This window comes from Lycium ferocissimum, chromosome 6, assembly GCF_029784015.1.
Source record: "Lycium ferocissimum isolate CSIRO_LF1 chromosome 6, AGI_CSIRO_Lferr_CH_V1, whole genome shotgun sequence".
Taxonomy (NCBI): Eukaryota; Viridiplantae; Streptophyta; class Magnoliopsida; order Solanales; family Solanaceae; genus Lycium; species Lycium ferocissimum.
The window spans coordinates 8,105,398-8,119,478 of NC_081347.1; the positions used below are offsets into that span (position 1 = coordinate 8,105,398).

Consider the following 14,081-nt stretch of genomic DNA (forward strand, 5'->3'; position numbering starts at 1 on the left):
CTGATATGATTTTTCATAGCCCCCTTCTTCCTCCTCTTAAATTAGTGCCTGTCTTACGTCTTACAACAAGAAGTGATGCAATAAATCTATATAAAAAGAATTTAAGTTACCTATATTACCGGGGCAAGAAAAATTTTACGCCATTAAGTTACTTATATTAATTATAGCAAGTACTCCTAACTTAATTTTAATATTACATATCTCGCATTTTAAGGAGTTACTTATCGTTTATAAATATCATTGGATTGCTTGATACTTTAGAAAAATTACACTGACGTTATACATAACTTAAACTCTATAAAGAAGTATATCAAATTCTAACTCTCTATCTCCCTCCTTCCCTCTCTCGGGTATTAAAGAATAGCCTGTGTTTACTTTTCATTATTGTATGTCATCTTGTTTCTAGTTGCCAAAGAAGGGATTAGTTATTTAATTATAGTAAGACTATAGTTGACTTACTAAATTAATTACTCAACCTCCACTTGAGGAAAATTGGCAGCCACTTGTAACAGAACACAAAAATATAATGAAAAAGGCTCATTCAGCCTGTAATTCTCATTCGTTCATGGTTTTTTTCTCAAACATTTCACAGAAGTAATTTTACATGACAGAGACCGTAAATTTAAGGAACAATCACGACAGAGCAAACTCTGCTCTGCATTTACCCAAAATAGCTACAGTTTAGAAAAATTACAACAAATAGCGATAATTTGGGTTTAATATCTAATACACTATATAGAAGCTCTCAATTTCACAAGTCTTTGCCCATAACTGTCACTGCCACCCCAAATTCTCCACGATCCCAACCACTGAACCACAGCATCTGCAACGTCCAATTTCACCACTGCCAGCACCGCAACCCCCGGATCAAATCGAACCTCTGCCACCTCTTTTCCATTAACGCCGGAGCTGAAATTGATTACATCACTTGTTTCCAACCATAGCTCTGAATCAGTAGAGATTTCTATATACGGAAAACCAGCACTGTACTCTTAAAATTATATTTCTATTTGTATTCCATCAGATTTGGTGTATTTTCCAACGATCTCGAGGCCCGACTTGAGTGTATGAATGTATTCTGCATTTTTGAATGTAGTATCTATATATTCTGAAGGAGATTTTTTTTGGGAAAGTAGATGTATTTGATTGTATTTTTGGGCAAAACTAGATGGATTTGACTAATTTGCATTCAATTCTTAAATGTATTTGATTGTTTTTCTTCAAATCTGAGTGTATTTGTCTGGCCGGATAGACTCAAATACATTCAACTTTGCGACGCCGATGGCGAACTTGCTGATCGGAGCTCGAATACATTCAAATACAGCCAAAACAAAAGGATATATCAATAGTGAAATACAAACATTTTGAATACATATGTATTCAGAGAAATTAAGGTTGCATGTATTCAAATACTGTCACATACACGTGACATCAGATAAGGTTGGATACAACTTCACAGTGTATCCAACTACACTCAAATACATGTGAATTACCTAAATGTAGCTACGAACCGTAAATAAGTAAAAGGTAGCTACTATTCGTTAAGAGCTTCTAAAATGTTGTTATTTGTGTAAGCTGCCATAAATTTAAAGGTCGAGTCCATCAAATTTAAGTCTTGGAACCGCCTCTACCTCAGGGGCCGCCTTTCCATTGAGCAGAAGGAAATGAAAAATGAGGAGTACCACCACTGTTAATTAGAAAAGTATACAAGTTACATACTCTTTACCTCAAGTATGAGCCATGAAAATGGGAGGAATTTACAACTCTGCATCAGCTACTGAAACACTTGATAGCAAAAAAAAGTGAAACAATACCACTAAACAATAGTCTAAAAGGAAAAGGAAAAGGAAATTCTTTCAACAGAACTATAGAAACCTGTCACAGAATCTCTTATCCAGATGAAACATGTATCTTCAGTCCATGCAGAGACAGAAACTGCCAAGGTATACTCATTGACCAAAAGAAGCACAACTCAAGTCAAGAACAGATAATATAATGCAAGATTACATTAAGGGTGTGTTTCGTATACGATGGAGAAAAATTCTGGAAAATGTTTTCCGAAAATGACTTATTTCTTCTGGTGTTTGGTAGGTGAGTGGAAAATGTTTTTCGGAAGACATATATTGAAGATTGTTAAGAATATTAGCAGACTGGATAGTGTTGCATGAAACTCTCGAGTATGAAACAACAACAAACCCAGTGTAATTCCACAGGTGGAGTCTCAGGAGGGTAGTGTGTACGCAGAGTCGCAGACCTTACCCTTACCTTGAGAAGGCAAAGAGGTTGTTTCCGATAGACCGGCTCAAAGAAAAACACTCGAGTATGAAAGATTGATAATAATATCTATCATCCATGTATTGGTTAGAGCAATGATACGAAGTTAAAAGTTGGAAAATGACTGAAGCGAGGTAAGTCGTTTTCCCTTTGTTGGTGGAAAATGTCGAAAATGTTTTCTAGCAACCAAACACCAGAAAATGACTTATTTTCTGAAAAACATTTTCCATAAAACCATTTTCCGTCATCCCAAACACGCCTTAAATCAAGCAAAAACCTCTTCATGAAAGTTCAAATGATGAGCAGCAACTTCTGGTCATTAACAATCTCCAATATCTTTGATAAAAAATAACTACTATTCCACATCATAAAACTATAGCACGGAAGTAAAGCCTTCCTCCAACAGAGAAATCTATTCTTGAATCATATTGAGCTAACTCGATATCTCAAAGACTCTGGAAACAGCAGATTTATTTTTACCCTCGCTATACTAGAAAAAATTCCAAATGTTAATTTACAGGCAGAAGGAATGCTAGAATATGCTGTTAGCCCAAAGAGCCGTAACTTTTCAGGAGGGATGAAGAGCATACACTTTTGCACATGCAGTGTAGATTTAATTCCTGCTAGTACAAAGGCTACCAATCCAACAAAATTTAGAAGTGCTAAGTGATGAATATTACTACTAGTTTCATTATGGGCATCAATTCTGACCACCTTCATCTCCGTACTACCCAACAAAAAATAGATATCTTTCGAACTAATGTCTATAGAAAGACACCACATACTTTCCTCTGTATGTACAGAAAGTTCATTGATCTTCTAGAGGAAAAATAAGCACAACTTCAATCAGATAGCTAGCAATACAAAGACATATATCATAAGATCATGCACAATAGTTTCAACATCTTAAGAAATTCACTTCCTTCGGCAAAACCAGGCTAAAGATGTTGAAGTTAACCAGACAAAACAAATCATGAAGCTGTAAAACAGTAATATAACAAGCCATGAATTTGTCTTATCTGAGACAGACGTTGCATGAGTCCTCTCTATGGCCAGGAGAGGTGCTGCAAATGCAAGCATCATCTTTGGACTTTAGGAGGCAAAGGATGCACGCATCCCAATGTCGCCCTGGAAAATGCACATGTTCCGTGAATAAAAAAAATAGAGAAAATAAATCCATATACTTCCATATTGCGAGGAGATCAAAAAAATGAGTAAATAAAATCCATAAGTATGTTACAACAAGGTGCAACGAGTTCACCAAATTCAGTTCTTGATTAACAGCTGCTGAAGTAGAAATAGAAAAATAGAATTGTTTTATTTGCATCATACATAGAAAAAGGTCTTCTTATGTATGCATCCACTCTTGGTTTTTTCCAATTCAGAAAAAAGCATTCAGCAAGAACTAACTGGCTTCATTTCAATCTGTTTTTCCGCCCAATGAAAAAAGATTTTCGGTTGTAACATTTAGACTTTGACATTTCCATAGCAGGAATGTCATTGACTAGATTACACATCAGGAAAAAGTGATATTTACAGCTCAATGATGTTACAGAAATACCCAAGCTCCTTCAGAAATAACATCACAAGACTTTTCAGTCATTCATTACAAAGTTCAAAGAAGTATGAATTTAAGAATAATTGAGTCGATTTCTTTCCAAGAATATACGGCATGATACATAGTTACAAATTGGCCAACTGTCTACAAAGTGGAGGTTAACGACCAAGAGAGAATTAACAAATGTGTCACCTACTTCATGCTTTTACAAAAGCTACTCAAGTCAAAACATGGATGTGGTCCTACCATTTAAAAAAAAAAAAAAACAAAATGGAGAAATTAATTATCAACTGACATGAATACCATTTCCAGAAGAAATTAAAGTCCTCAGCTCTCTTAAATGTTCGTCATTTGAAATATGGAGTGCAATGCGGAGATTTGTCAATAATGCTTCTTGTTCCCAACTCAAGGGACCAGAAGCATACAATGCCTCCAAAGTGCATCTATAAGCGTGCAACTCCAACTCACGAATACTTTCTGCTACATTCGAGCTTTCCTCCTCATGTGCTTCTGCTGAACTTTGAAAAGACTCTGCATCACTGCACAGAAGATCAGGTACTTGTTGACAATGAACTTCGGAAAAGTTAGAAAATTTATTTGGACTCTCATGATTAATGCTACAACTACCGACGGAGCATGCATCAGAATCATTAGATTCTCCAATGCTTGCAGGGGAATAGCCAGTGGCAGCACTTCTTTTTGTAGGGTTCAATCCATAATATCCATCCGACCAATTGTTAAACGAAGCACTCACATACTTCTTTTTATCCATCATATTTCCTTTGCACCTGACATTAACATGTGTCTTTCCCTCTAAGGCAGACGGAACTATTTTCCGTCTCTTAAAATCTCCCTGAATGTTTCTAGATGATTCGTCTGACACCCTCTTAAGCAACACCAAAGAGTTAGCATTACACTTCTGCCTTTTAAAGTTTCCCTTAGCAGCCAAATCTCCATCTCTAACATGAAACCCATTTCTGCTCACATTTTTAGAAGGTTTTTGAGCAGGAAGGTGGTCAGGTTTTGCACACGTCCCAGAACCCTGTAAGTGAAAACCAACATAGAGTCAATAAATGCATCACTAAGACATTTCCTAAACAATGACAAAATAACTAACAATAATCAGAACGGACAAACAGAGGTTTGTCTAAAAGGGCAAAACCAGGGGCGGATCTATACGCTAATTTATGGTGCACGTGAACCCATGGTCTCTCCGTCAAACTAGGTATTTTATGCACATATTTCCTAAAATTGATCTAATATTATCTGTTGGCACCATGCTTCAAAAAGGCTAAATAGTGCATTTGGTTGAAAGCTAAGTTATTTACCTAAAAGGAACAGGGATCAATTTCCACTTGATAGTTTCTTTTTTCTCCTTTTTTAGTGGTGCACCCATGTTAAAAAAAATCCTAGATCCGCCTCTGGGCAAAAACTCCCAAACATCAAAACTTATAAAACTAAACAAATTCCCGGACATCATTAAGAATTTCTATCTGATAAAATTCAATAGATAAGATAAGAGGAAGAATGGTATGCTTAATTTCTTCTGCCATTTAAATTACTTGCAAATAAAGTCAAAATTCATTCAAAACAAAGAAGGGCGAAAAATAAAGACATTAGGATAAGCATGAAAACGAGAGCCAGATTAAAGACTTGCCTTTCCAATCAAGTGCCATTTTTCGTCTTGCCAACATTGTCGCACTCTGATGTTCGATCTATGAACCCGAATCTCCTCAGAGCACCCGGTCAGGTGTACCAAATAACAGTCACTATTCATAACCTTCACAATAATAGCAGTTTTCCAACAACAGTTATCGAACACCTCGATAATCTGACCACTTTGTCCATTCTCCACGCCTTCTAGAATCAGGGGACATGGTCTAATATCCCTCCTCGAAACCCTCTCGACCCTCGTTTTCTTTTCCGTAGACGGATAATAATCATACCTTACAGAGTAGGTATGTCCATTACCCGATACGATCTCTGCAGGACACCACGATACAGGTGAATCCTTCTTGTTCATCACCTCAACTTTACTTCCTTTTTTAAACCTCATATCCTATGATTGTTCAACCCCACAACCAATAACCTGATTTTCACAAAGAAAAACAAGAAAGTTACACATAGGAACCAAAAACAAAAACAAAAAAAAAACTTGTCTAAGTAGAAATAATATGAGATTCAAAGCTACAGATTAACAGATATGGCATTTAAATCACAACATATTTGACTAAATGTAAAGTGATATATATATATAAAAGAGAAATATCATGATTTTCTTTTTACATCAGATTAACAAAAACTCTACTCAAAGCCACCAAAAATTAACCACAAAAAAAACCCCACAACAAGAAAAAAAAAAATTACTCAAAGTAAAACATGAAATAATTTTTTTTTAAAAAAAGAACTAATAATTTTCAAAATACTTGATGAAATCACATTGATCAAATTTTTAAATTAAAAATTTAAGGAACAAACTATAGTAGGCACTAATCACAACATAATGTACAAAATCAACAAATTAATAAAGAAAAATCCAAACTTTACAAATGAATTGCAACAAATGATCAAAAATTACCCAAAAAAATATTAATTAATTGAGATAATTAGGTTTAACAAATTCAAAAAATAAAAATGAAATTAAGGACCTTAAATTGAAATTGATGCAATGATTAAGCTTGTGAAGTTGTTGATCGCAAATTAGATTTGATTTTATCAAAGAAATTAAATGAATTTTCTTTTTCTTGGATTTGGGAAAATGGTATTATTTGTGTTCTAGGGTTTGGTCTTTTGGGGAAAGAAATTAAATAAGAAAATTAAATAATTTGAATATTTATATTTTGAGAAAAAAGAAAATAGAGAGAAGGGTATTATTGGAAGATAATGATAAATTTGATTCGAAAATTTGATCCACCAGAAAAAACTTGAAAGGGCCCCATAAATCGATGCACACTTTTCTGTTTGTTTAAAGAATTTTTTTTAAAAAAATATATATTTTTGATGTTTACTTCTAAGTACAAATTCATTTTGTGTGACATGAAAATATTCTTCGGAGAAACATATTTTAGCTAAAAAAAGATGTTACTTCTTTCGATTTAATTTATGTGATACTTTTTTTTTGGAATTTTTTAAAAGAGATTTGACTTTCTTTTACTTTTATACAATTCTCATATCATTGAGATTATCAGATTTAGGAAAATAGTTACAGTACAAAATTCAATATATAAAAATTTCGTATAACTTTCTTTACAAGTCTTGTACTTTATTCGCATAACTTAGGGAATTAAATACCTTGATTTCATTTTTCTATTGTTGTTCAAACAAAGTTAAGTTTGTGAACTTTGATCTTATACATAATCTATTTTTAATACAGAATCAAACATTGGCCAAGAAAAGTAAATGCACAAACCAATTCAGTAATTATGAATCCTCATATTAAAATCTCTTTAATGTAGGTTCTTTATGACTTTGTCTTCAAACGAAACAACTCCTAAATTCATTAAATTATTTACCCCTTAATTTTGATATGATGCTTTACTCTCTTTTCTACCACTCTTTGGTATTCACTTTACACATCATTAATATATTATAGGCTAAATACGTATATAGGCCTTTAAACTTGATAAAATTGGTAAATTAGACACTCCAACTTAATTAATGATGAGATAGACATCTCAACTAAATAATTTGTGTTTCTTACACAATCATGTTAGCAAAACTACGAAGGAGCTTAAACATCAAATGTTCATTACTAATGAACTAAACCGTAGATAAATAGTAGATAAACTAGTTATAATGATACCTCTTGAGCCAAACAAAAGTGAAGCAAGGAAATTGCTTTGTCTAGCCAATTAGCTATTTAAATTGTAATCATTTTCTTTCTTAAATTTCCAATGTAGTATGTTGTGAGCTTCTCATGCATGTTTCTTTCATTGATCTTCTTAAGTCTTCAAAGAATTTTGAATCTAATGGAAGATTTTGATATTCCTAATGGTTAATATGTATCCCATCATGATGTGTCAAAGAACGAATAAGATAAACACACGTGTCATAAGAAGAGAAACAAAACAAAAAAGTTCCCACATCTCACTTCGGCCTAGCTCACATTTTTATCTTCGTCTTCTTTCTAGTAAGAACAAGCCAAACTTTACCTTATCAATTATTTTATTCTAACTTCTCAAGTGGTCCCTTTTATCAGATTTTGGCAGAATTTAAAGCTTTCTGTTTTAGAATTATTGCTATTTTAAGTTACTCCATACGTTATAAATTAATAATTTATACATATTAAATGATTTTGTTAAGACAAATACAAAATTAAAATTATTGAGTTTGGTCGAACTTTGAGTAGAAATCCGTACCTTGATCTCTAGCTCCACTCCTGCCCTTTACCTATGTTTAATTACACCAACTTGCTTAGTGAGTAGAAAGACTAATATAAAAAATAATCATTAGTGAATTGGCATTCATGAGCTAATATTTCTCCCAATATGCTGGTTATTGTCCAAGTTGAAGCTAGATATGATATATAGTGATGAGATTGATTATTCTCGTACCTTGTTCAGTTGGTTAAGTCTAGATAAAAGTGTTTTTTTTTTTTTTTGTTGCTACAGTAGTATTTTTGTGCCCGCACTTCAACTAATTTTATCAGGTATATAATCTCATAACAAATATCGAAATAGTTTTGTCATTAAAGATCATACAACTATGATTTAGTGTAACTCTTTCTTGAAATTTTCTCAAATTTTATTCCCAAAGACCCTACCAAAGCCTCATTTTTTATTTTTTTTATAATACCAAAGTTTTAATTTATTAACTTAGGAAAAAGGATAAAATGAACAATATTGGTAGTTATTTAATCCAATCTCTACGTATATATCTTACTTTTTATTGCACCCCCCCCCCCCCCCCCCAAAAAAAAAAAAAAAAAAAAAAAACCCAGCAACAACCAACACACACCAAGCTCGGACATGGAACCTTCCTAATTTTGTTTAATTATGTGGAGAGTCAAAATTGACAAAAGGTACGAGAACTATTATGCACATAATAAGATGGAAACATAAAGAAAAGTTTGACATTTCCAGTGAAACAGAATAGACCACAAAGAGAGTTGGTCCAAACTAAAGCTTAAAATATTATTGCGAATTGAACCAACCTTTAAACCTTATAAAATATATTGTTATCTATGGTCAAAGTGAATTTTAAACGTCAAAAGGTGTAACACTATGACAGAACATTTAGTGCTTTATAGTTTGGAAGTTTTATCTTAATCCTTATAATTTCACTTGAAGCAAAGTAGCCACTAGTTTCTCACAAATGCTAACTAATAAAGCAAAAGAAATACGTATTTTTTTCTTAAAGTCCTTTTGATCGTAAAATTAGAAAGAAATTAGGGATAAAATAGTTTTTGAAGGAAAAAAAGTTTTAACACCAACGAACCCGTTCTATTATCTCGTGACTCGTCTGATGTCTTTTTTACTGTCTAAACTGAATTAAAAATTGAATTCGTAACATTACGTCTCGAATTGTGACTTTTTGATCATGGAATTATCTTCTTAAAATCGTCTCCTCTTCTTTGGCTCAACCTTGGCGAATGCTTAATACAACTATTGAAGACCAAAAAATTGTAACACAAACTCATAGTATATTGATATTAATGGGGAGTTTTCTACGAAATAAATGTGATTTGATTCTTACAGTCTCTTTCTCCGCTTCTATATAAAAAACGTTGAAATTTTGTAAATTAGGAAATTGGATATTTGTTGATGTGCATGTGTCTTTACCCCTATGTATACATAGCAAAGCTCAAATGAGGCAAGAATTCACTTGTTTATTGCCAATTTGATAAATTTAGCTTCTACCTCATCTATGCCTTTTTTAAAAATTGACATGAAAAATTTAGTTATTTTCTGCAACTCCGAAAACAACTTATTCATTCATTTGCCTTCATTATAAAGAAACCAACACTATTAAATAGCGGCTACAGAGTTGATACTAGGATAAATACTTTATCCATTATAGAAGTCATCTCAACCTAGATGACAGATCTATATGGCTGTCAAAATCTTATCATACAATCAATTCTCTACTTGTTAACAACTTAATAGTTTTTAATTAGTAACACCTCATAAAATGACTCTGATTTCAAATCTAAAATAATAATCACCTAATAGTTAAAGAATTCCATAGACCAATAGGTCCAATACTGACGATAATCAACTTGGCTCAAAAAAAAAAATTAATATTTAAAAAAATATATATAAAAAATAAAAAAAAAAAAAAAAATTAAAAAAAATATTTTTATAAGTGAAAAATGTTACAGGTAGTAAAAAGTAAAATATAATGCACTCAGATAATTTGTGGGCAAGTGTTCATGGAAGCAAGTTTAGTTCACCATATACAACACATTATTCTGACTTATTGCGAAATATAACTACTCTAAAATAGTATATTTTGTAATCCCTCTGTACACCTTTAGAATATATCAATATTTTAAAAATTTTTTAAAAATCACTTTTTTTAACAATTTCTTTTTTCCTTTTTTAAAAGATTAATACTTTCAAAAAAATTCATTAAATACTTCATTTATTATTTTTTAAAACAATTTTTTTTTTTTAATGACAATTACTCACTTCAAATTCGTTAAATACTTCATTTATTAAAAAGTTAACGGAGAGAGTATGAATTGTTAGATACTTGGTTCAGGTTTGAGATAAATATAAAATTGTGCTGATCATAAATTGCATTTGTGAACATGTTAAATTGCTCAATTTATGTGTGTACTGCTTGATAGGCGTGCATTCAGTTTTAGTTCATATAAATGCAACTACATCGGGAATCGTGATGGCAGTTTCATGTATGCAAGTTCATTTATCGTAATCTTACCGAAAACATATATTTATAAGATAAATCAATTTTTCAGGATATTATTCAACTATCCGTTTTCAATAAGTATTCAACTATCCGTTTTCAATAAGTGTCACTTGACCATTTACACACCCCTTAAGAAAAAACTATTAATTCCTATGTAAAAACATGTAATTTGACTAAATTATCCTTAATTAAATATGTATTGAAATTTGGTCACTTAACACTTAATGAGAGCAAAACTGAAAAAATAAGTTTGATTCTTTCTTGATTTAGTAAGTGAACAACCTTTTTAAATCTAAAGGAATATAATTTCCAATTTCGGTTATCAGTTCAGCTTTCAATTAAAAATTAGCGACCATATTTTATGAAACGTTAAATAAGTATATGAAACAAAAAATTGAGATGACAGTAACAATTTAAATTTTTAATTTTGGTTAACGCATTAAATTAACATAAAATGAGCATGATACCAATTTTCTAAAATAACCAATTTTCAAATCCATTTTTTCCGGAAAGAGTTTTTAGTATAATGCACTTTTCCATCTCTTTCACCATATTGATTAAATTAATACAATTTTGTTCTTTTGTTAACCAAAAAAACGCCCAACATGGACAAAATATATTTTAGTTGTAATTATATATATATATATATATATACACATAAAAAAAATCAAAATACGATTAATATAATATTGTAGTTTGTCCTCCGTATCTAAGACTTTATTTTATTCGTGTTTGCTACGAAAATTTATTAATACTTTTTAAAAGAGAAGATTTGTTTAAAAGAAAACTATTTTCTTCTCTTTGAGATAAAATAATAGCAATATTTAAGCATAATGATACTTTCAATTTTAATTCGATTAATTTAAAAGTGTAAAATACTTATTATTTTTTATCAAATTTTGATTTGGATAATTCTAATTCAAATTATTAAATTAATTTTACATGTTTGAAACGAAACAAAGTAGAAATTAATTTTTTATTTAAACGAAGAAATGCTATTTTTTAATTTTTTGTAAATATTCTCGGGCGATTTTACTTGTCATGTTGTCTTTTGCATGGTTTTTTAAGGAAACGCGAATTAGAATTATAATTTGACTAATTTATCTTATTCATTATTTGATCTTCATTTGATATTAATCTCTTTTCACATTTATTAGAGTAAGAATAAAAATAAAAATAAAGTAATTAAATTGTATGTTATTTTTTAAATATATATATTTTAAGTATATTTATTTTAGTAAACATAATAAATATAATAAAGCATTTCTATCTACTTTTTAGAAGAGTTGGTATTATAAAGGATTTTTTTTTACTCTTAAGTAAAAAAATAGGACCGAATACGGATGGCGATGTTGCCTCTATAATTCTCTTCTATACGGTAGTAATAGTAAAGTAATACATATAATTTTTTTTATCAAAATTTGATTTGGATAATTCTAATTCAAATTATTATATTAATTTTATATGTTTAAGATGAAACGAAGTAGAAATTTGATTTTCTATTTAAATGAAGAATTTCTATTTTTTAGTAAATATTTTTTGTTTAACTCATTTTACTTGTCATGTTGTTTTTTACATGTTTTTTAAGGAAACGTCAATTAGAATTAGAATTTCACTAATTTACCTTATTAATTATTTGATCTCTATTTAATATTATTTTTTCTTTTATGACATTAATCTCTTTTCACATTTATTAGAGTAAGGAAAAATGAAAAGTAATTAAATTCTATCTTATTTTAATATATAAGTATTTTAAGTATGTTTCATAATAATGCAAGTTCCCATTTAATGGGTTCGTAATCTTAACGAATCCATCATTATTGATTTAATTGTTTGATTTTCTAAGCACTTTTTTTTAACATTGTTTGTTTTTTCAATATGGGATTCATTTTTTTTTTTTTTTTAATATTAGTTGTTGTTTAATATATATTGGCCCACATTTTTTTTTCAAGAGTTTGGATGTGGTGGGTTCCACTTTTTTTTTTTTTTTTTTTTTTTTTAATAATGTGGTGTTTAATATGGGGCCATGAAGAACTTCTATTTTTAAATTTTTAGTAAATATTTTTCGTTTAACTCATTTTATTGTGTTCGTATCTAAAACTTTATTATATTAGTGTTTGCTAAGAATACAAAGTCCGAACTTTTTTTTTTTGACATTGTTTATTTTTTTAATATGAGATTAACTCTTTTTTTTATATATATATATTGCTTGATTTTGTCAATATGGGATACTATGTTCAAAGCACGATTAATATAACATTGTAGTTTGTGCTCCGTATTTAAAACTTTATTATATTAGTATTTTATCGATACGCATGGTGTTTAATATAGGCCCACAATTTTTTTTAACATTGTTTATTTTTTTTTAATACGGGATTCATTTTTTTTTTTAATATTGCTTGATTTTGTTAATATGCCTAATTTTTTTTTTCCCGTGAAAATGGATGTGATGATACCACTTTTTAGGGGGACCCAAAATATATATTTTTTTTTTTTACAATTTTTTATTTTTGTGGGCCTATTTAATATTTGGGGGGGGGGGGGGGAATTTTTTTTTTTTAATTTATGGGGTGTTTATGGGGTGGGGGCAAAATTTTTTAATACACGGACGACGAAGAGTGAGTTTTACTCACTCTTCTATATAGTAGAAATGTGTTGTTGCCCAACTTCTTTTGTCTACAACCTCCATTTCATCCACTTCTAACCTGTTATGCTTTCACAGTTGTCCAAATTCCAAAACTCAGCCTTATCCACAGACCCAACTCTATTTTTAACCAAATTTTCTGGGCAAATTGGGGGATTGTCCTTCTCTGAGTGGTCTTTAATTTTTTTCCCTTCGGTAAAAGTCTTTTGATTTCGAGTTTGAATTTCCGTTCAATAAAAAATTACAAAAAAAAAAATAAAAAAAAATAGCAAGACATAAATTGGGATTCGCAGGGCATAAGTTGAACGGATTTCAAACTCTACTTTAAGATTTAAAAAAAAAAATTCTTTGGAATTTTGCAAACTTCTGCCTTAAGGCTTAACTTCAGACAAAAGTTAGGCCTTGAGGCCTAATTTTGATTAAAAGTTTGCTTAAGGCACAAGTTGGGGTCGAACTTATGCCTTGCGAATCCCAACTTATGACTTGCATTTTTTTTTTTTATTTTTTGATTGAGCCCAAGTTCGAACCCATGACCTCTGGGAGTTAAGCAAAGGGCAAATATTAAAGATCACCAATTTGAGGGACAAAAGTTAAAGACCACCCCAAAAGAAGGCCAATCCGCGCAAAAAAAAAAAAAAAAAAGGAATTTTGTGCTCTTCCTAATACTCAGGGCCATTTTGCACAAATGGCCTTTTTAGCCACTATTAAATGTAGCAGTTGCCTGGCCTAGCCACT

At 30.7% G+C, this 14,081-nt stretch overlaps 1 protein-coding gene across 2 annotated transcripts; it reads right to left on the reverse strand.

The window, feature by feature from the left end:
• Nucleotides 1–1,319: 1,319 nt before the first annotated feature.
• LOC132059175 (DUF724 domain-containing protein 6-like) lies at nt 1,320–6,642 on the reverse strand. 2 transcript variants are annotated; one of them, XM_059451704.1, is made up of 4 exons: nt 6,481–6,642; nt 5,490–5,921; nt 4,460–4,874; nt 1,320–4,371 (listed from the first exon to the last, which is right to left on the reverse strand). In XM_059451704.1, exons 2-4 carry the CDS (start codon nt 5,886–5,888, stop codon nt 4,313–4,315), a joined length of 873 nt encoding a protein of 290 aa, XP_059307687.1. In that variant the 5' UTR covers nt 5,889–5,921; nt 6,481–6,642; the 3' UTR covers nt 1,320–4,312. The 2 variants fall into 2 exon arrangements, with proteins under 2 accessions (XP_059307687.1, XP_059307686.1); XM_059451703.1 differs by having other exon boundaries at nt 3,791–4,874.
• Between the last annotated feature and the right edge of the window lie 7,439 nt (nt 6,643–14,081).